Source organism: Colius striatus, chromosome 1, assembly GCF_028858725.1.
Source record: "Colius striatus isolate bColStr4 chromosome 1, bColStr4.1.hap1, whole genome shotgun sequence".
NCBI classification, from domain to species: Eukaryota; Metazoa; Chordata; class Aves; order Coliiformes; family Coliidae; genus Colius; species Colius striatus.
In genome coordinates, this window is record NC_084759.1 from 185,964,525 (window position 1) to 185,987,704 (window position 23,180).

General features: G+C 40.0%; 1 protein-coding gene across 4 annotated transcripts in view; it reads left to right on the forward strand.

Moving 5' to 3' along the window:
* The window catches only part of PLXNB2 (plexin B2), a 259,563-nt gene that overhangs the window by 206,846 nt on the left and 29,537 nt on the right, over positions 1–23,180 (forward strand). For all 4 annotated transcript variants that reach the window (XM_062018179.1, XM_062018188.1, XM_062018197.1 and 1 more), the window contains 6 exons: positions 804–976; positions 3,219–3,367; positions 6,337–6,445; positions 19,461–19,597; positions 20,288–20,455; positions 22,035–22,143. In XM_062018179.1, the coding sequence (XP_061874163.1) occupies positions 804–976; positions 3,219–3,367; positions 6,337–6,445; positions 19,461–19,597; positions 20,288–20,455; positions 22,035–22,143 (845 nt within the window). The remainder of the gene's footprint in view (positions 1–803; positions 977–3,218; positions 3,368–6,336; positions 6,446–19,460; positions 19,598–20,287; positions 20,456–22,034; positions 22,144–23,180) is intronic.

Below are 23,180 nucleotides of genomic sequence, written 5' to 3' on the forward strand. Positions count from 1 at the left end.
ATACTAGATAGAGATTGATGAGAGCCAAAGCAAGCCTAGTGTCTGGGACAAGTGGTGCGTGGTTCATCAGTAAGAGAGGTGTGACTCTCAGACCTGATTTCTTCAATCAGAAAAACTGGAATGAAACGCCACTGCAGAAGGAATAAGGAGTACGTCAGGATGGCAATTCAAGACAAAAAGGAAACCAAAAGCAAGAAAAAAGGGAAGACTGCAGAAATGAAGAGATATTAACTTGAACAAAGGATGACACTTCATTAAGTGTTAACTTTCTCTTCATTTCAGGCTTTAGCTGTGGTTTTGGAAAGGCTCAAATGTCCTGGAAACAGCCTACAAAGGCAGCTCTCTTCCTTTAAATATGTAACTGGCAGAGGTCCCACACCAGCTGATATCTGTCCCTACCAACACCCATGCAGAGTTTATGCCTTCCCACATCTGATTCCTGGTATGCCAGGAGAACCCGTTTGTTTGAACTAGTCTTTGAACACTTGTATAGGCAGGTTCATTGAGGATAGTCAAAGAAAGGACTTTATACTTAAACGCCTTGACAGTGCTTGAGTGATAAAAATTTATTTGGATGGGCTCTACTTATGAGTTTATTCATGTTCTGCATGTGGATAAATTTCAGGTTTTTCCATACAGGAAAGGTATGATTTTCTGTCAGCATCATTCAGAGTGCATATCCTTCACATGCACACATTCACAAGCCGAGCTTTGTACACAGGATTCGTTTTCCTTCCAGTAACACCCTGAATGTCCTTAAAACAGAGGAAAGTGTCTAAGCGCATTTACCATTCCTGTTTCAGTGACTCTGTACAACTGCTCCTATGGACGAAGCGACTGCAGCTTGTGCCTTGCAGCCCATCGTGACTATAACTGTGTGTGGTGTGAGGAAGAGGGCAAGCCCAGCAAATGCGTTTATGAAAAGCTCTGTCATGCTCCTCCCACCGACACGTGTCCTCATCCAGAAATCACTCGCGTAAGATTGCTTTTCTTCTCTCCCTACCAATGTATTATCTTTTCAGGAGAATGCATCCAAGCAAGCTCATACTGAAGGGCAGTGTTTTTTTCCTCGGGTGTTAAGTAAGCCTCTGAAATAGCTGCAAGGAAATAATGCCAGTAGTGATGTGTGTGAGAGAGATTTCTGAAGACTCAAAATAAGAGACTGAATGGAGTCTTTGAGACTCCTTGTTTTTCAGGCCTTGTCCTCACTGTGCCAGAAGCCATGCTAGCAGTGTACGCTTAAATGTGGCACTCGATTCTTGGGAATAACATGGATTTTTTTTGTTTCCTGAAGTCTTTCTTTCTACCTGAAATAAGACTGTGAGAGAGGTTCGCTGCTCCTGGAACTAAGCACTTGGCAGGCTCATTAACAGGCTCGAAACTAGATGTTTTAATTGTAATTAATAAGGGAGCAGATTGTTTCTGTATCACAATGTGTTTTCCAGATGTCAGTGATATCTTCCAGTCCACATCAGAATCAAACCCAAAGCACTAGAAGTTGAATGTAGGTCAGAGAATGTGCACTGCTGACTTTGGGTTGGAACAGGGTTGGGGCTTTCACCCATAACAAGGGAAGAGTGTTGCCCACCTTGAGAGACCAGTAGCCAAAGCAAAAAATGCTAAGTCATTGTTTTTTCCAGCAAGATGCCAATTGCTTTCTTTTTTCTGGGTAAAATTGTCAAGAAGGATGGTATGTACTTCCACTGGGCAAATCTAAATTGCTGTGACAGCAGTATCAGTACTTTAAAATTCAGACATGCTGTTTGATAAAAACATATCCCAACCATGATAGAGGTTGAGAGCCATAGCAGGGATGTTTCACTCTATAGGAATTGTTTCATTCTTGAAATCTGTGGCTCAAACTGGTAAAAACACTGGATCTCCTGAGGTTGCACAATTAGAGGGGTAGTGTGGGTACCAGCAGCACCCTGGATGAGATTGACCATTGTGGTATATTTTAAGAAGAAATGGCACAGAAACAGTTAAGTCTGCCAAGGAAGGCAAGTACCCTGAAATCTTGACAGGAAGTGTGGAGAAGAACGCTTGTGTGTTAGCAGTGCCCAGATAAAGGTAATTCGAGTGGAAAGGAAAAGGAAAATTATGAAAAATAGAAGCGTTTTCCCATGGGATATGGTTTGTACATGACTGTGGATGAAACCATAATTACTAAAATATTCATTTTTTCAAAGCTTTTGTTAGCTTTAGATTTGAACTAAATATTTGGAAACATTTATATAAACCAGAGTCATTTTTCAGCTAATTTATTTACGGGTTGAGTGCAAAGGGATGGCTAGTGGGCAGAATTTTTAGGAAGCTGAACCTGTGGGAAAACAGAGCAAGTGATGCTGGAGCTGGGATGGACTGTAAGCAGCAAAAACCATGTGTCTGTGTCTCATGTGCATCATGTTTTGATGGAGCAGAAATGAAAGTCTGGACTTTCAAAATCTGTATTTGTTTGGCTTCCAATTACTGCATTTTGGACTGTGCAACCTCCCTTTTCTTGATGGCAATCTTGCAGCCCTCCAAAGCTAAAGACCTGAAAAGGCCTTGCTGGAGCTGCTCCAGATATTACATAGGAAAGCAGGTTAGTCTCCAAACAAATATTCAGAATTCAAGTGCCCGTTGAGGCCATATTTCAACCTGAAAGTTCACTGCAACTGCAGTATTTTCTCAGTCCTCATTTTAATTACAAATTATTTAATTAGCATCAACCCAGGTGCTGCAGCATGCTACTGTTTGATGCAGTAAGGAAGATCAGGGCACTAGAGGAACTTTTGAAGACACCATACGGGGCAGTACTGTATGTTAGGAAGGTGTACTTTTCTGATGTGAACCTAAAGGGAGAAAATGATGGCAAGAAAACACTGCAAAAGCTCAATGGATGGATTGTGAGATGAGCCCAATCCATTGCTTTTCAAAATTGCAGTGCTTTAGTGGAGAGGCAAACTTAGAGTAAACACCAGGCAAGAGTTTTGTACATAACAGTCTGCCACAGGAGGCACAAAATCTGCAGCTGATGAATATTGGTTCTGAGCTAACAGATGATTAACATTTAAAAGTTACATAGCACGTTTTTGTGTGGGTCCTACAAGAAACATCTTTTGCATTTCAACTGTGTGTAAGTTAAAATAGCTCTAAATAATCTGGAAGAGCAACATGGTCACTGCAGTATTTCATTTTGCCTTTTTTTTTTTTCACTTTCTCTCATGCAAACACAGATTGAGCCAAAAACTGGACCACTAAGTGGTGGAATTCTTTTGACCATAATGGGATCCAATTTGGGAATAAAAGCAGAAGATGTAAAAAATATAACAGTGGCAGACAAGGAATGTCTTTTCAAAGAAGAATTCTACTCTGTTTCCACAAGGTAATTGCTGGTATTTTTCACAAGATTTTAAGGGGGGCGGGGAAAAAGAAAACAAATTTTTATGCATTTTCAGAAGACGGTTCTCCCATGGTTAGAAAAGATTATCAATAAAAGACCTAGTGCGACGTACCTGCAATATTTCATAGCACCATGTTTGAGTCTTCATTTAAAATTATTATAGATTCTAATGAGCAACAAGTTTACAATAACATACTACCATCCTGGTTTTAGTTGATTTACATTTTCCTTATTTGTTTGAAAAGCTTTTGTAAATGATTACTGCAGATATCTCAAGACTCTGTTTTAATTAAAAGCATCATAGGTGTGCATCTAGTTATTAAAATCTTTTCTAAATCTTAACCACAGTGCAGCCAAGCGTACAAGATTTATGGGAGAGTGGGCAAAACAAGAGGAAGCTTAAATCTTTTTGGTTTAGTCCAGCCACAGAGTTTCTTTCCTGGAGGCAGGGAGGGAGACAGGAGTTTTGGTGTAGCTTTAGATGACTAAATTTAATCTCAGAGCAAACAAGTCCATGGATGTTGAATTACCTAAGCAGGTTAGTAGATGTTTTGTGGATTGCTTGTCACACTCTTAAGCTGTGCCAAAAATTAAAACAAAGTGCCTAAATTCTTCTAGGTATCTAGGTGTTTGCTACAGATTATACCAAGCATCTAATTTCAAAAGGGAAATGCCCTTTTGATATTAGCTGATAAAAAGCATGGCATGAAGATTCTGTAGTAATATTTTTATCAGTGTCATTTTTCTTTCATTGACTTTTGATATTTAAAGCTGCAATTGAAAGCCTGGCTTTCTTCATTTAATTTAAGGTGTAACACAGTAACTTTTTGCTATTTCTGTGGCTTTTTTGAAAGGGATTTTGAAGACGCCTCAGTGATCTTTTTAGCTTTTGAAAAACGTTTAGTCAGTTTGTGGATCAGGCATTTAGAAGCTTCTCAAGCCCCTAGGGCTTAAGAATGTATATATAGCTATATATCTGTTACTGCTCCCCAAATCCATTACCATCGCTTATGCATTTACAAGTGCATCACCATCCACAAAATTCCGAACTCTTTTCCCATTCCCTGTTTTCAGTGTTTGCAAAAGCTGCACTGAATTGCAGCATAGCCTTGCAAGAATTTCCCCAGCCTCTTGGCTTTTTCTAAAGCTTTTTGATATTTTTAAATACGTGGAAAGGAGCCAGAACTTAGATGACTGGTTCCTTGTATCATAGCAACATTACTGGTTTCCTAAGCTCTGCCAGTGTGGTAATGGGTGAGAACAAATGCAACTTGCTTAATGTCATTTATCAGCAAATTAGGGGATTTTGAAGTATGTTCTCCATTAGGAAAGCCTTGAAAAAGAAGTGGTTCAGAATCTCTAAATAGATATCCATAATTTTCTGTCTTTATCTTCCTCCGTGCTTTTGTTTTATTATTACTCTAATTTAATTAATTTCATTTTTAAAAATAAATAAACAAAAAGAAACCCAAAGAGAAAAAAAAAGTACCTATTATTGCTTCCCTATCCATCTACAGTTAAAAGCTAGTCATTTTTCTGAGACAGTTACTCCCACAGGCAGAAGAGCAGCAAGATTTAAGGCACTTAAGGCTGCTTTCTGGCTCTGTGGTGATTTAATTGTTGGCCTTTGAGAAGTCATGTTCTCATTCTTTGTAGTTTTCCATTTGTAACGTGGGGGAAGGGAAGCAATGCCAATGCTGAGGAGGGGAGGGAATGTTTCTGCTAACCACTCTATGGCATTTCCCCCACACACACCCCCCGGCCCCTGACTGCTTTCCCTAGCTTGACATATGGTAGAAATTCCTCCAAAGGCCCCGTTTCCTGTTTCTGCCTGACAAGAAGATACAACTTCCAAGAATACAGTAGAAAGATGATGAGGAACAGACTCAGGCAGCCGTACACATGCCAGGACATGCAAGAATTTAGAGAATTTTGTCCATTTGCCAATACCCAGGCAGAAAAGTCTGGAGTGATCTGCAGAGGGACTTGACAATCATTTTATTATAACTCAAGATTTAAGTAACTTTAATTACTCAGTAATTTGGGATTACTGGGTTCTTTTTTCTATTTCAAGAGGGGTTTTTTTTTAAGTAGTCATGCACTGCTTAAGGAAGAGTAGCAACCATCCTGGAGGGAAAGCACAAAGGAAATGAGCAGTGATCCTCAGGGTGCTTCCGATATGAAACTTGTCTGCCAGCACAGGCTGCAAACATTATATATCTCCCTATCTGACTGTATTATCAGCTCTCCATTAAGCATTTGTCCCAGTTTTCAAGTGTGTCGAATCCCTATTGCATTTTCATGCTTGTATTCTGTGGCTCACCTGTTTGAAGTAAAAATTGTAACACCCTAGCTATCGCTCGGCGAGCAGTGTTTTCTCAGCCAATGTTCCTTGACCTCTGATTTCAAGTGGGTTATCTGAGGATTTCTTTTCAGAGAACAGCAATTCTAAAGGGATTGGATCGTAGGTGTGAAAATAGAGTACTTTAAAGCTGAAACATAGCGGGATGCACAGCAAAAGTATTAGCAGCTAAAAGACACAAAGTTATAAGATAGCTGATGGTCTGATTCTTAAATGAAGATGGGAATGGGGTTGTGTCCTCTGTTCTTTTAACATCACAAGGTCCAGTGAAAACCTCGTGTAGGAATGGAGAGGTTTGGCTCTGACTTCTGGGATAAATTTGAGACTTCTGTAGAAGGCACGTCTACTAACTGCCTGCTAAGTTAATTGCTGTGTACTGTGCTCAGATTTTAGTTTCACCTACCTTTGGACAGAAGGTTAAACTATTCTTGGGTGGTTTTGCTAGGAATCTGAGGCAGCGTTCAAGTACCTTTTGTGGGATAAAGCAAAGTTAGTGCTTTTGCTGGCAGTGTATGTGTTGACTCACATACATTGCATTGGTATTGCGACTCTAGCTTCTAACATACAAACTTACACTCTTTCTTGCCAGGATTGTATGTCAAGTTGGACCAATGAATGAACCAAAACAAGGTCAAATTGAAGTTAACATCAATGGAAAATTAGGTAAATCACCAAGTGAAGTGCTGTTTACATACCAGGTAAGTGCATTTTTTCAGAGATTTGTTCTATACCTTGTTCATGACTTAAGTTAGAAATTTACCAGTTAAGCACATTGTAACTTGTGTTTGCTTTGCAAACTTCATTTCATCAGTAGCACTGTCATTCGAGTATGTTAGGAAACACTTAACTAGAGCGTTTTTTTATACAAAGAGTGTACCAAAAATCTACTCTGAACGATAGATCCAGTCTCAAAATGGGATGATGTTTGCAATTCAAGTTAAAAGGGTGTGGTAGAAAAGAAACTGTAATAAACTCGTTCAGTAGTGACATAATATCTCTCCAGTTTCACTATCAAATAAAAAAATCAACACTGCAAAAAAAACAGGTATTCTTTAGATACATAGTGCACTATTTTAATCACAGAATTTACTCTAGCTAGTGTTCTTAATTACAAGAATGGATGCAGAGCAGTTGAAGAATAAGTAATGAAGGTACATTAATTTTTTAATAATTTATTTCATTGAAAAATATGTCATGCAGAGCTACAGACAGCATGATGCCTGTTCATATTACACGTGCTTTGTTTTCAGTGTCAATATGAAGGAGAACTTCATTTGTGTCTTAATGACTTTACCCTAAATGTGGCCCTAGGTTATAGCTGGTCTAGCCTGTGGTTTTAGCAGCAAGTAGCTTTATATATATTGATGAGGTTTTCAAAATTTATAAGAGCCTATGATAGTTGAGAGGTTTAAATAATCTCTGTCCTCATGTTGGCACAGAAAATTACACCTATAAACTATAAATCTATATAAATCTCCACATAAAGGATGGATTAGGCTTTTATCTCCTCCCTTATTTAAACTTCTGTCTCATTAATTCTTGATATCTTGTGAGAATGAAAGGAGCCGGCAGTAAGTGGTGAGAAAAGGATATTCTTGTTTTCACAAAACAGGCTAAAAGTGTTTTTTTCCAGAATTGCCAAGCAAATATCTCCTTCCCTTGATGAAATCTATGAAAAAAGAAACCCACTCTTTTTTCTTGAAAATGTTCCCTCTTCCTTTGTGGAAATATAGGTTATAATTAAGTCTGTTTTTGTCAGTCTCATTCATCTTAAGCAAAGAACAACATAATCTCCTGTGTTCATGTGTTTGTGGTATCTAGGACAGAGGCTATGACAGTAAACTCTACATGAGATGAAATTTTGACATAAACTGGTGGTGTCAGATACATTTTACACCACTTCTATGCTTCTCCTTTGTATTTCTGTTTAGAAATAAGGATTCTACTGTGGTTTGCATGCAAACCACAGGAAGATGTTATGGAGCATGTCAAAATGTAATCCCATGTAGGATTCAAAGCCTGTCTGTGAACTTGTGCTGGTGTGATTCCCGCTCTGTATATCTGGGAACCAAGATAAGGAGCCACAGCTTTTGGCTACCTAAGAGTATGATCACCCATCAGTGAGACACTAGAAGATGCTACTGTGCACAAGTATCATCCAGGTGGATGTTTTTCTGCAAGCACGAGACTCCTCTGTGCCAATCTTTGCCTGCACTGAGGTTACTGAAATATCAGATATCTAAGCTAACTGCTGATGAAGAGCCTTTTTTAATTTCCTGCCAAATTTTTTTCATGAGGACTCTTATTTACGAAATGCAAAGCAGTGGCAAATAGTACAGTTTGTGCCTTAAAACTACTTACATTGTTTTTTAGTGTCATTTCCCTTTGTTCCATGAGAAAATGAAGCCAACTGTGGACTACAGTAGGACTGAAGTCAGTACAAGGGTGTCATGTGCACATGCACCTCTACAAGTGTGACGGAACACTTCTGGTGTGAGAACAGATGATCAGAGCAGACAATCACGTCAGCTGATGTTGTCTTAAAAGCTACAGTCTTGTCTCACTGCTGTTTTCAGGCAGTTCTTTTGTAATTTCTTTCAGCAGACGTGTGAAATCTGTGCTTGTTTAAAAGCTCTTCTATTCAGTATATACAAAGGAAGGAAAATACTCTTGTTTCCAAGAGCTCTCCTAAAATAAATTTTCTATTATATGTTTCCCCCTTTCTTTGGCACACTGTCTGGCTACCTCCTGCTGGTAATTATCACTGTTTTTATTGTGTGCTCTGATCACCAGAAGCACAATGGCATCAGCTCTAAAAGTGGTGTGTGGCAGAGCAAGGCAGAAGCACACAGGCATTGCACAAGGACACAATGCTTGGCCCTGTGTGTCTGTGTACACTGGAGGTCTCACTGTACTCCTCATAGTCCCAACCTCTTACACGTGACTACTGCTGACACCAAAAGCACACAGTTTGTTATCAAGCAGAATGCAAGGAGGATTTTTTTTATGATGAAGGTGGTGAGGCACTAGCACAGGTTGCCCAGAGAGGTTGTCTCTGCCCCATCCCTGGAAGTGTTCAAGGCCCAGATGGGGCTTTGAGCAACCTGGTCTGGTGAGAGAGGTGTCTCTGCCAGTGGCAGGGAAATTGGAACTAGATGATCTTTGAAGGTCCCTTCCAACCCAAACCATTCTTTGGTTCTATAAATATTATGATATTTGACTCTTGATATCCAGTCTGAACAATCAGATAAGTTTTTAAAGCTGAATTGATGAAGATCAGTAGTCAGCACAAACTGCGGACCAAACTCATGCTTCTGCCTCATCTCCCAGCACAGTGCATTTCTGAGCTAAGAGACAAGTGAGACATCCATCAAGTGGATCAAAAATCCAGTTAAAGAGAAAACATGGTTTCAATTTAAAATTATTCTGAACTGAAATGCCCTTATCCAATCTGTACTGTGCAGTAAACACCTCATACGTATTTGCTGCTTAACAGGGGAAGAAAGCTCTGTTGCTTCCCACCCATCACAATTTTTCTATTCAACCTGAGTGCTGCTTAAGTCCAGCCATTCTAGTGAAATTTAACTCTGGTAACTCAGTCCTCCTCTACTGACATATCTGTTCTTTCACTATAAGCAGTATCAGGCAATAACTATTCTCCTGTTTAGTGAAACAAAAATTATGCAAATTTTAATATCCAACTATGTAGTACATCTGGAGCACTGACAGCTTGTCTGGTCTCCAAACAGGTGGAGAAGTAACACAGCTAAAGGCCAGTCCTGCTTTTTTGTTTGTTGTTAACTTTTATCTGACTTGCTTGTTACTGTGACAGTAGGAGCAGTATAAAAGGAAGGAGTTTACCTTTTCTGAGGTATATGGCCCAGATTTGCTGATACCATGCATGCATGTTTCCTTTTTTCAGAATACCTGGTCTTCAGACTCAAGCTATCAGAACGAGAGCTTGTAACTGGTCTGAGATTTCCGGCATCTGCTTGCAGGAGCAATTCTGTGAGGTTTAATCTATGCAGGTTAAAAAGGCTATATGGTTTCAGAAAGCTCAAATAAATGTCAGATGTTGAAATTAGAGGTAGAACTTTGCAAAAGTATAATACATTTCTGAGGTGCTAAAAGTAGTTTAGGGACTGGTTTGGAAATAATGGCTTTCGGTAAATCGGGAAGTCTGTTTACCTAAAAAAGATGGGATGAATGACCAAAAAGAAGAAAAAAGGGAGATAGAGCCTAATCTGAAAACAAACATTGTTGTGGTTTAAGCATAGCCAGCAACAAAACACCAGACAACCACTTGCTCCTTCCTTCCCCTGCAACGGGATGAGGAAGAGAAAAGATAACAAAGGGCCTTGTGGTTCAAGAGAAGGACAGGGAGGGATCACTCACTATTTATGGTCACGGACAAAACAGATGCGACTTGGGGAGAAGAAAAAAGCACAACCAAAATCAATTTAATCTTTTACTAATCAAAGCCAAAGCAGGACTACGAGAAACAAAACCTGATCTTAGCAACACCTTTCCCCTCTTCCTTCCCTCTTCCTGGACTCAGCTTTGCTCCTGATTTCTCTACCTCCTCCTCACCAGCAGCTCAGAGGGGCCGGGAATGGGGCTTGCAGTTGGTTTGTCACAGACTGTCTCTGCTGCTCCTTCCTCCTTGGTGGAGAGGGACTCCTCACATTCCTCCTCTGCTCCAACATGGGATCCCTCCCACAGGATTCAGTCCTCCACAAAACTCTCCAGCCTGAGTCCTTCCCACATGCTGCAGCTCCTCACAGACTGCTCCAACATGGGTCCATTCCCCAGGCTGCACTCTTTCAGAAAAAGTCTGCTTCAGCACAGCCTTCCCACAGAGTCACAGACCTCTTCAGGCATAGACACCTGCTTTGGCATGGGGTCCTCCACAGGCTACCAGCAGGTCTCAGCTCCACTGTTACCCTCCATGGATTGCAGGGAAATAGCTGACATCTCACCATGGGATGCAGGGGAGTCTCTGCTCCAGCACTACCTCCTTGTCTCCTTCCTCACTAACCTGGGTGTCCACATGATTGTTTCTTTCTCGTCCCACTTTCCTTAATCCCACTTACTCATTCCACTGCAGATTTTCCCTTCTTAAATACATTATTCACAGAGGTAACTGATTGGCTCAACCTTGGCCAGAGATGAGTCTGACTTGGAGCTGGGAGAGCTTCGAGAAGCTTCTTACAGGGGCCACCACTGCAGCCTCTGCCCCATTACCAAAAAAACCCACCACACAAGCAATATGAACGTGACTGTTCATCATACTGGAAGTTTGAATGTCAACCTGAACAGTACAGTTACATTTAACAAGGTGCACTCTTCCACCTTATCCATTCACAGCTTGGCAGTTTCCTCTTACTTCCATCCATCCTCTGCTTTCCTTCTTGATGTTTGAAGCAATTCATCTGAGAGCTCTCACCACTACGGTGCCATTAGTGCCACAAGGCTTTTGTGTGGAGGGTTTTAGGTCACTCCTTCATTTTTCTCCCAGAGTCTTTACCTGAACACATTCATTTTACACTGTAGTTGGAGAGTTTGTGTGGGTTTTTTCAGGGGCATATTACATGCTTGTTGCCATTACAATTGGTGCTGGTAAACCACATATCCACAGTGATCTGGAATTGCTTCCAGAGGGTCTTATTTTATTCTTGAGTCCTGAGGCACATCTTGTTTGTGGATTGGCCTACTTAGGGGCCAAGAGAACTCCTGGGTAGCTGAGAGTTTTAGCAGAGTTGGCCCTTTCTTACGTGGATATTATTAGACATAATTCTCTGTCATCTGAGCTATACAGATAAACACAGGTCCCACCATCCAGTGCTTGGGATTCTGCTTGAAAGCTGCTAGTGAACACCAGCTGTATGATAATACAGACTTTCCAGTTGTGCATGCTCCTATTTCTCCATCAAACCTGTCAGCAAGGCTCTGTGGTCTTTTCAGAAAATCATGTGATGTCTGCCTCACGATAAAAAGATGCTGCCTGCAGTCCAAAAATGTAGTTGTTTAAAATACCAACCCTTTGCATAAGCATCCTATCCACAGCAGACAGCACACAATGTGCATGGCCTGGCAAATGCCCTGCCTGAGCACCTGGAGTGGCTGCAAGTGTTTGATCAACTCACACAGTGTGGGGTTTGAACAAAACAACCCCAGAAAGGCAGAACTCAGCTCACTTCTCTGCTGTTGCAGAAATAACCCAGGAATTGGAGCCTGGCTTCTGTTGTGGATACTGTGATGAGGCAAGCTGGTGGGTCAGGTCAGCAACTGCGGTGAACACCAGACTGCCAAGAATATGCAATGGAAATTCTCTGGTTGAGTATCCTGTGAGTGGGTGGTTTGTCTGAAGAAACAAGCAGGCTCCCTGAAGTCTGAGAAAGGAGGGAAGCAGAGAGGGAAAGACCAGTTCCTAATGACTTGTGTGCACCGTTCGGGAGTTTAATCTAGCTCCTGCAGTTACCTTTATAGTCCATGAAATGACGTTTTGACCTCCAAGGAGGTGGCCGGTGTCTGCAACACTTCATGGGCAATGCTTTTAATGCCTTTAATTTTTATGTGTGTTATATACAAATTTTGGCAGAATAATTTGGCTTTCAGTATGGGCCAGATAATTTTAGTAACAAATTAGTTGTTTTACAGACCTGCATCAAGAATCAGAACTTAGTGGAGCTGGGATCAAGATGAGGAAAGGGAAGGGCTACTTTTGGAGGAAAGGATGGATGAGATAAATGCAAAGCAATAACATGTTCAGTAGACTTATGAAAATCCATGTGCAGTATCATCAGTTCCTTGACACAGTATCCCTGTTCTCTGCTTGTGTGGAAGCACAAGAGCCTGTTCCTGCTTGTGAAGATGTGCACTTGTATCAAAGGCAGACTCCCAACCAGAGGTCACTGTCTGCAGGAGCTGGAAGAAGGGAGCTTAGTTGGCTTTGCCATTTGCTGCTCATCATGTCCGTTTGAACGCATCCATCTGTTATTGCCTTCCTCTTGTACTGCAGCTGGCACCTCTCAAGGCATCATGGATATACTCTGCCATCATCCTCTTTTCCCTCCCCAGTTATCTCTGCTTGTGGTCTGGCATGGTTGTATTTTCTTCAGCACTCCCCTCTGAAGCACAGACTGAATGCAAAGGTTTCTTTGCATCTCTGTTAGACTCCTCCATTGCTTTCCAACTGTTCCTGAATTTCTGGCCCCTCTTGTGATCCACAAGTAGCCTCCTTGATGGCTGATGGTTTCTCTCTTTGATTTCTGCATTAAGGAAGGATAAAAGGTGACCACTTTTAACTTGGTGGTGTAGTTCTTGGGCTAGAAACTGCCTACCACAGATGAATATTATAGTAGTTAGTATCCCTATTGACAGTCATGCCCAGGAATATAAAAAGTAGAACATATTCTTGGTGACAGATGAGTGGAAAAGTAGAGAAACTGAAAAAGAAGACATGCAGAATACTCCACAGGAGTGCACTCCTCTTGTTCTGTATTGTTCTTGTACTGTGCAAGGGACCAGAAGTGAGATGGCTGGACATGACAGTGTGAACCGGGAGAGCTGCAAAGCAAACCAATCAAGTGGAAAAGAGCATGAATCAGCTTGGCAGACCAGATCCCAAACGCAAGTCAAGTCAGTAATAAAGAGTCTAGGGGAATGATTCTCTTTTGCAGCTGCGTGTCTTTAATGGGAAAACTGCAAAGAAGCTGGATAAAGAAAAGGATAATAGAAGTAATCCCACTGTTAGCCAGGTAAAAATTGTGGTTTGATTTGACACCAGCAGACCACAGAGATCTAAAGTGCTGGGAGCTCTCTGAAAGCATTTTCAGCCTGTAAAAGGTATATTTTACTAAAATTATGATCAGAAACCCAAAGAAATATGAGATCACCTTCCTAATTGTGCAAAAAGGCTAACTGCACAAAAAGGCTAACTGCAAGTCATAAAATATTGAAGATTAAAAAGTTCATTCTAGATTAATAAACAGGATAAAAAATGTAAGAGCTGAAATGCAACTGCTCAGAGGGTCTGCAGTAGCTGTGTAAGAGCAGCAGTCGTGTACATTGCTAATAAGTAAGTTTGTGTCTAAATGTGATTATAAGTGGAACAGACATGGAGATAATTTACCCTCTAGCTAGCAAAAATCATGAAACTATAGTGAAAAATATGTCAGTATTTCTGTGAACAGTTTTGTAAGTAGGAGACAAAGGATACAAACAGCAAGCAAAAGAAAGACTTCTGGCTGTGATGGAAAAAACAGGACGCTGGAAAATGGCCTGAGTGTGAAGTCATATACATACTTAAGTCAGTGCAAGCTGGCTTCCCAGTATTTTTCTTTATTTTTTCCCAGTACATCTGTGCTGATGAAGCACTGGAAGCCTCAGAGGACAGACTATTGCAAGACTGTGACACTACTGTGAGATGAAAGAGAAAAAAACGTAGTTCATAAAGCTCAAGTTAGTTGCTGATGTAAAGATAAGGCAGTGGCACACAGAAATGCAAATGCCACGTAAGGGAATTAATTGGCATTTCAACAAGAATAAATGAATTAGCTACCAAACAAACTAGTGTTTTGTACCATAAGCAGTGTAGAAGGACTTGAAAATTGTCATTAACTTACTGTTTCCAATTGGAGCAGATAACCATTGCTTTCAGGTAAAGCGTATCAATGGGATGGTCACCAACCATAGTCATAAAACAGAAGTAACCTATTCATGGCTTCATTATCCTTCTAGCAAAGCTACCTAAGGATTGTCAAAGCAGTGGGATAATTGCTTATCAGTTCGGGAGTACTAACGCAGCAGTTTGGTATAATGTGGGAAAGTTGACTTGACAGTGGACTTTGAGAGTTTTGAGGACTCTGGCTCAACATTATTACACCTAAATAGGATTTAAGGAAAGTTTATCTGTAAGGTATGTAAAATGCTCATATGTCCTGTGACTAACAAGCTACAATCTGCTTGGACCTAGAAGCTGGAAATCCTGTTGAGATCAAATTATCTTTTCAGGATAAACCATGCAGCGGGGAGCAAGCAACACCTGTTGACAAGTTGGATTAGATGATCTTTATAAGTCCCTTCCAAGTGAACTATTCTGTTCTAAATAACATAGCTGTGCATGTGCATGATTTACCAAAACTGAAGGCATAAGGCAGTAGTGAGTCCTGATGGTGAGAAGTCTTTCCACTGAGACATGGCTTACTCAGCCAGAAACAAGCCATTGAACAACTGACAGACATTGAAACAAACTTTTTTTAAACTAGACTATAAAAACCTCCACGTAGCAGGGTATGTGATTATTGCAGAAGAAATTTATGCTGAAACATCAAACTACCTGGAAGGCATGAACAATATTTGCCTGGTGATATAAAGGGAAGTATAAAGCATTGGAACCTGAAAGAACATTCCTCTGTTTCAAGCAAAATAAGAAAAAGACTGAAATATACATGCATTATGATTTTCTACACTTTGAGGAATTATAAAACAACAGTTAAAATAGTGTTTGCAGGATTGTTTAAATTTTACTGTGTCCATGAGAAACAAACTATTGCCAAGTCCCCCCAAGGTCCAACATTTTACAGAATAACTGCTACAAATTCTGTATAGGACACATAATCAAGTGTTCTGTTTTACGTCATATTTGCACTGAGCACTGAGGGGTGATGCACTGTGCTGCAATGTTATAGAAAGTGTGACTTTCCCTGGACACCTTCTGACTGAGTGAACAAAGATCCCGAGGTACAGAGGGCTAAAAATGAAAGCAGGGTATTCATTATGACAGCAGACATACTTCTGATTCAGAGACGGAATTGAGAGAAGGGCAGAAACAAGGAGAGAAAAAATCCTTGAGGGGAGTTTGAAACGGTGGCACCACTGATCTCACAGCACTTGAGGTCCTAGGTTTATCAGTGCTATTCATAATGGTTGAACATTCAGTACCGCTTGGAGTTGAGTCCAAATTAAAGGAGATTGCCTCTCGGTAAAAGCAGCATTTTTATTATCCCTCAAACAAGGTTTGCAGTGAAGATTTACCCTTTGCCCGTCATTTTCTTCTCAAAGGAGAGGGAATCTGATGCAAGGCTGCAGTAAGCAGTGAAGAGTTGTGGGTTAGGTGTAGCTTTTCTAAGCTGTATCAGATAAGACTGTGTAAGATAAGACGCAACCTGGCAGCTTCCAAGGGTCTGAACTTCTCTGTCCCACTGGTGAGTGGGAACTGACAGTGGCCCATTATCAGTTGTGGGAAGGAGCTGCCTTCTCCTCAGGTACCACAATTCTTGTACCACCACTGACAGTGGTGCTCTGACACCACTGAGAGTGGTTCTTTATTGGTTCTCTTAAGAAGACTGCCAGGTGGGCTAGTGTACCTTTGCTCTTTGAGCCATCTATGAATATTTTAAGAGAGTACTAAAACTTGCTTGTAGCACATTGGTTTGCAAGAAAATGGCTATTAAAATTGTTCAAAGTCTTGATAATATATTTTAAATACTTATTTTCTTTGGAAAGTCTCTAAGACAAAGAGAAAAGGGGAGAAGTGTGAAACAAAATAGCAAGTCAATATTAATCAAATCATTTTCTTGATAAGTTTACAGTAACAAACTGTTACTGTATGATGCTTTGTCATACTGAAGAATTCGTCTCCACACATGGTTCAGCTTCTCCTTATTACATTATCTTTATGAGGCAGGTACATTGTTTGGTCTCTGGAGAGCTCTTTGTATTTGTAAAATTAAATATGCTAAATATGAATACTTTGAATTAAGCTACTTTAAAACAGTCCTTTGATGAACTGCTGCAAGTCTAGCAATTAAAAGGAAAATAAGGGTTAAACCTTAGCTATCCCACCTCTTTCTTGCCTGCCTTTGCTCCCAGAGTGTTTCCTGGCCTCAGTTTTCCATTCAGCCTAAAGTGAAGCTAACATGTGCTGACTTCATGCTGTGACTGTGCTGAGGATGGGGTGAGATGTGGGTGGTATGTTCTCCCATGCAGTGTAGATGGGCAGTAACTTCCAGCAGAGCTGGAGTTCTTGCTAAGAGTGACATTTTGAGACAAAACAAAGTAGATACTTGTTTCATTTCCCCCTTGCTGCTGTGTTATTGAGACATAATTTTGCTATTTGGTTATGTGTATATCCCTATTCCTAGGGAGGCAAACATAAGCCACCACTACAATGTCCGACACAGAAAACAGGGCTGGGTGATTCTGCTTGAAGTTTGTGGCTCGCTCAATATTTACTGCTTGTTAGCAACAGAGCCAGCTGACACCCTGCCAAAATTACCCATCAAGTAACTCCGCAGAGCTTCAACGAGGCAATTATTTCACATTTTTACATTTTATATGTTTTATAAGCAATCTATTGCGTATTTCATATACAGTTTTGTTTGTAATCTTTTCGGCAACAAACTTGTGTTAAAAAAACAGCACAAATAGCCTTTCTTTGAAGCACATCTAGACTTGTGTTAATTTAAACTTCAAGTGTGATTTTTAAAACTGACCCCCCTCAGACTTTTTATTTACTCTCACATGGCTTATTTCAATTTAGCTTAAATCAGCAAGCAATTAAACCCTAAGTATGCACACAGAGGGTTGTATGGACCTAAGTGAGTAAGTTTTAGTCAAGTGTTATATTCAATCAAGGCTTCTTTTCGTTTAAAAAATGTCTTGAAATGACTTTGAGTCACTTCCTACATAAAATCTTGGAACCTAAGTGATGTATTAAATTAAAAGGAAATCAAAGGTTAGCACATGAGAGCAGTCATATGCTGCAATGACATACATCTTGAGGAGTGAAGGGTTTACAAACAGATTTCTCTCAGGGAAGAAAAGCAATTGACACCCAATTAGCGTTAAAGCATATTCCTAAAGCTCAATGACTTGAGAGCAAATTACAGTTGTCATTGTAGATTTGTGAAGTGTGCTGAACCATGATGCATTCCTTTGGAGAGAAGTTGCTCAGACATGAAAGTATAAAACAAGCACAGCAAGTACAAGTTGTCTGTATTTCTCTAATATCTGTACTTCAATAAACCAAATTTGTAAAGTAAGCATGAGGTCTGTTGGATGCATTAATACAGATTCCTGCTGCTTGTTAAAAACTTGTCAATGGCTTAATGAGCTTTGAACTGAACTGCGGAACATCAGTCCCCCTTCACGCTGCCATCCATGGGTCCTCAGTTTTGTAGCTGTAAGCTGACACAGAGATTGGCATCTCTGCCTGAGCAAAGCAACACAGGAAAACGGTTTTACTGCATGAGTAGTAAGGTGTTGGCTCATTGCTCTCTGTTTCTGAGCAGGGCTTTTCCTCCTTAGAGTGGCAGATCAGTGCAGTGTGATGGTGGTCAGGCAAAGCCTCCATCAACAAGGGAACTTTTCAAAGTTCTTTGCTCTTCCTTTGTTTGCATATGCTTCATAGCCAATAGCCCCAAGGCTGGACTTTATTATCAGTCAACCATTTTGGCAGCAGTAGGCCAAGAGGAAGAGGAAAGCAGATGTCACTTACAAATAGATTTGAGACTGGGAAATAAGCTTATTTCTTATGTGACTCGTTTAAGGAAAGCTTGTGTGTGAGTACAGATGAAGAAGCATAGTCACAGATCAGAAAAGGCATTATCTACTCACAGCCTCCCAAAGCTGTGAATCTGGTGTGCTTTAGCAAAGGCAAGGTCCCTTGCTGCAAGTTGCCTGCTGCATGCTTGGGCCCAGTAGGCTGCATAGGACAGCTTCACTGCCCACCTGGCCAACAGCCATGGCCCCGGCACGACGGCTGCAGCACGTCAGCAGGCACGGGCAGCACATGGAGACAGCTGGGAGCCTATCTCAGGAGGCCTGCATAGCTTCCGTCACCCTCTGGACTCCACAGCTTCAGTGTTGTCCTGAATAAGAATGCTTTTCTCAACTGGAAGCAGGGATGACTTAGCAATGAAGTAATTAAATCACACTGCTCATGAAAAGCCCTCACTGTTAATTTGCAGTATTTGTCATAGCTCCCGGAATACAATCACAGAAACAAAGACTGAATTGAGAACAAAAGGAGAGAACTTACTGGAGAAATTTAAATATCCAACAAATTTTGTTCTCAATTTCAACCGTGTTTGCTTGTTTCAATTGGTTTTAAGAAATCTGCTCCAAGGTTCTACATGCATAAAGAAAAAATTAGTGATTTCTGATTTTCCTTCCTTACAAGCTCATTGCCCAAGAATAGGATAACAATTTTACCACAATTAAGAGCCTCAAAAGATAAAGGGAGTCTTAATACTCTTTCTGTTCAGTACCAGTTTTGAAAGCCTTGCTGTAAGTCTCCTATAGCTGACACAGAATGTAGAAAGAGAAAAGGAAAGAGGAAAGGTGAAAGCAGACTCAGCCATAAAAGAGAGAAGTCTTGAAGTGTATGAAAACAAGAAAACCATCAGGAAGCTCTCACAAACTTATGGCAGCTAACTCTACATTTTGTAAATAGGGAATTGAAAGCCAAATCAAGCCTAGTAAAATATAGTATGGAAAAAATAAGGTACATTCACATAATCTGTCACTTCTTCCTTCAGCATGAACAATGAAAGATTTTGGTTCATTTTAGAAGAATTGTCTGCATTGTTTCAATTTTATTATCTTTCAGGTGGTAATATTAAACTCATACTAGCTGCTATACAAATTGATACTGATATACATTTTATTTTAATTTTCTTAATCGGTTTGACCATCTTCTCTTTGCAGGAACCTCATCCTTTACAAATAAGACCTGAAAGTGGCCCACAGGCTGGTGGAACCACACTTACCATCACTGGTACAAACCTGGCCACTGGTTCTAAGAAGGATGTTCGAGTTTCAGTTGGTAGCCAGCCTTGCAACGTGTACGTACCCTGGGTAACTAGCAAGACAGAATTGTACCCTAACAAAGCACCAGCCTTTTCTGGCCTTTAGAAATTCAACAAGTCCATTGTCTATCTTTTTTGTGATCTAAGTGAACCTGCTTCTGCAGGGGGATTGGACTAGATGATCTCTAAAGGTCCCTTCCAACCCCTACCATTTTGATTCTATGATCCCATGCAATGGAGCTCTGCACCTAACATTCAGATACTCACTCAGCAGCTCCAGCTGGAAGAAGCAGCTGTAGAACAAACCAAAGTGGGAGAACTCAGATATCCAAAGATTCTTCCAGTTTCAGCTTTCTCAGCTTGAGTGGCTGCTCCAAACCCACCCATGCTTTCACTTAGCATTACTTCAGTGGTTCCATATAAAATCTCAAACTTTTAGTGGTCTCACTTCTTTTTCCTTCTATCAATTGCTTCTCTTGCCTTCCCCCTAAAGAAGGAATGACACAAAGTGCATTGACATTGCATTGTTCTTGTGTTTGTACACCATTCCTTATCTTATCCTACATGTTCTATAAAGACCCTAAGTTGTCTCCTTTCATAATGAACTAGTGCGTAGGAAAAATAGAGCCCTGTTTTTGTTGCTTCTTGGTTAATACAGTAAATAATAATAATCACCATAATTTTGGCAATTGAAGACATTTCCTCTTTTGTTCTTCCCCAATCTAGCACTGAATTTGGAGATGAGATCGTTTGCATTACAGGACCTAATAGCAAGGTTGAAGATGTTCAAGTCACAATGGACTATGGGGGCATGGCAATTATTGTACCAGAGCAATTTTCATACAGAGAGAATCCTACTGTCAACAAGTTCCTGCCAGTAAATAGCTTTAGCAGGTAATTAAATGCTTGTCATAGCTTCATTTACAACTGGGTTAAAATACGTGTAGTATGTAATAAACCTATTACATATAGAACTGTTTGAAATAAAAATTCCTGTTCTCTAGCCATGCACACATTTAGATGTGTAGTTTGTGATCTTTCTGAACTGCAGTTGGTGTTTGAAAGTATTCTGTTTACCTCCAAACTTTCATTCCCACTTCAAAGATAAATCCTGAAACCAGAGAAGATAATGAGTTTCTTTTAAATGAAGATGTCTCAAAGAAAGTGTTTTGAAGCATTTCAGCATGATGTCAGCCAACATGATCTTTGCATTACTTACAAATCCTTATCTTATAAGGATAACCTACATAAAAGATTTCTAATGAAAAGGTTTCTAACAGTTCTTCTATTCAACTTTTAATAAGTGTGCTGGAAAAAGAGGAAAGTTATGTCTTGTCATCTCTTTTTCCCATGAGGGGAAAAAAGTATCTTTTTAGGAAATCTAAATCAGAATTCAATAATGTATGCTCTCTCCTGTGGTGATACTCACTAACACCCCATCTGGTAACTGTTCCTTCTGGAAAAGAAGCTTACCTAGTACTACTAATTGTGAAACCAAATAAATGTATGCTACTCTTATATTTCTAGCAATATGGCAAATCATCTGTCCAAAAGTCCTTGTAGCATACCTTTGGTTTTGACAGTCATTCTATGACTGATACAGGGACAAACTTGTGACCTTGATTCACGTTGGTCTCCACTGGTCCCTAATATTTTGGTCTTCCTGCTTAGTGGGAGTACAGCTGGCAGAGAGAGACCATGATGTTTCCTCTTTGTTTCAGTAAAAAGATCATGACTTACAAATAGGACATTAAAAGTAAAATTAGGCATGACTTCTCTTGGAGAACTTGGTACCTGACTCCTTGAATATTGAGTATCATTTATGTAAATCAGGATTTATTTTTAATACTCCCTTTTGACTTTTGTTTCAGGTGGTTTTGGGGCCTGGAGGGGTTTTTTGGTAGATAATAGTGATATACCACAGGGGATTTAAAGGACTTCTTTTTTTCCTCTGTATAAACCGAAACTAGCTTTAGTGGGTTGCTCCAAGGATTGCTATACCTCTAAATCCATGTTACTTCGATGACTTTAATTCCCACTGGCAACTTGCATGCATTCATCTTCTTATGCAAATGCATTATTTTCTTGACAACATCTTGCTATTGAAAAGGAACAAAGAAGCCAGATCCCTACAGACTTGTAGAAAGTGCATCCTCACCTTTGTCCGTGTGTGTGGTAGATGAAGTGATTTTAACAAAAACATTGGAGAAGCAAAGCACATAAAGACAGGCATTAATGAAAACCCACAACAAAACAATTTGACAAACTAATTCATACTTTCAAGTTGACATTGCTGCTTTTAAATGCTGTGGCAATCGATAGCTTTAACAGAAGGCAGTTGTGTAGGATATCCAGCGTCTTATAGGCTTTATGTAGTTGCTTTCAGTGGAACTAGTAGTAGTGAAGAATAAGGCAGTCTATAGCTGTGGTAGTTTGCCAATGACTTGACTTCTTTTTTGATTCTACCTTTCAGTGGAGGGAGAAATATTACAGTAACTGGAACCGGTTTTGAACTCATCCAGAGTTTCTCGTTGGTGGTGTATGCAGAGCGTCCAGAAGCAGGGAAAACGAATCTCAAAAGGGTAATTTTCTTTCTTTCTTCCCAAAGGCATCACATTGGCTGCATGACATAAAATCTATTTGAAAAATGCATTTCAGTTTGCCCACTGGACTTCGCTGAGCTGGAAGTGGAATAAGGTTTTGACAAATTTCTGGTTCTGTTCAGAGTTTTCATGGAAGAGCCTACTCCTACGACCTTAACTTCAATTCACTCATACCTTGTGGTCTTCTGCTTTCGAATAATTTTCATTCAATATGAATAAGTGTAGAAGATTTTAGATTTGAGTGGCAAAGTGGATATATTTCAGAGTTTGAAAGTGTTTATTTTTTCTCTGTCTTCCTCCTCTTCTCCCTCTGCAAGCTTTAGAGAGTTTCCTCAAACAGGACGCAAATCCAGAGGGTGCTGAATAGTCAGCTTTGCACAGGCAGTTTATTTTCTCACACCACAATGAAGTGACTCTTCCTTCTTGCTTCATTGATATTCAACTTGTAGCATGTTCACAAAAAGTTGTGAAAAAATAATGTTTAAAAAAAAGAACACTTCTTGTAACTTCTGTTAAGACCTGACATTACCTACAATTTAATTCAACTGTTGAGGACTTAAAAGGGATCTTCCAGTCAGAATGTTTTAAGACTTTTTCTAAGGCTGGCTTTTCAATTTAAAACTGTCTGTGATCCATACAGGGTTGATAACATGCATGTTTTGTATTATATGCATGATTCAACTTTTAGAGTGTGCCAAAGCCGACTGGATTTGCATCCATCAGGACACTAACCTTAGAGAATTTTAAGAGGAAAACTGCCTACATTTCGTATGCCATAAACTGCAAGATGTATTTGTCTTGGTACCATCAACTCCCAGGGCAATCTTAAAGTCTATTTAGCATTCTTGACAGTATTTATCAACATGTCTTACCCCACTTCTTATATATGCTCAGCATCTTCTCAGCATGTTGGCTTAAATTGGGATCACTTAGAGCACATATTCTTGCTCAAGACTAGAAACTTTCCTAATCCTTTCGTTTGCTTCCACTTATATGTCAATATCAGAAATGAGAGA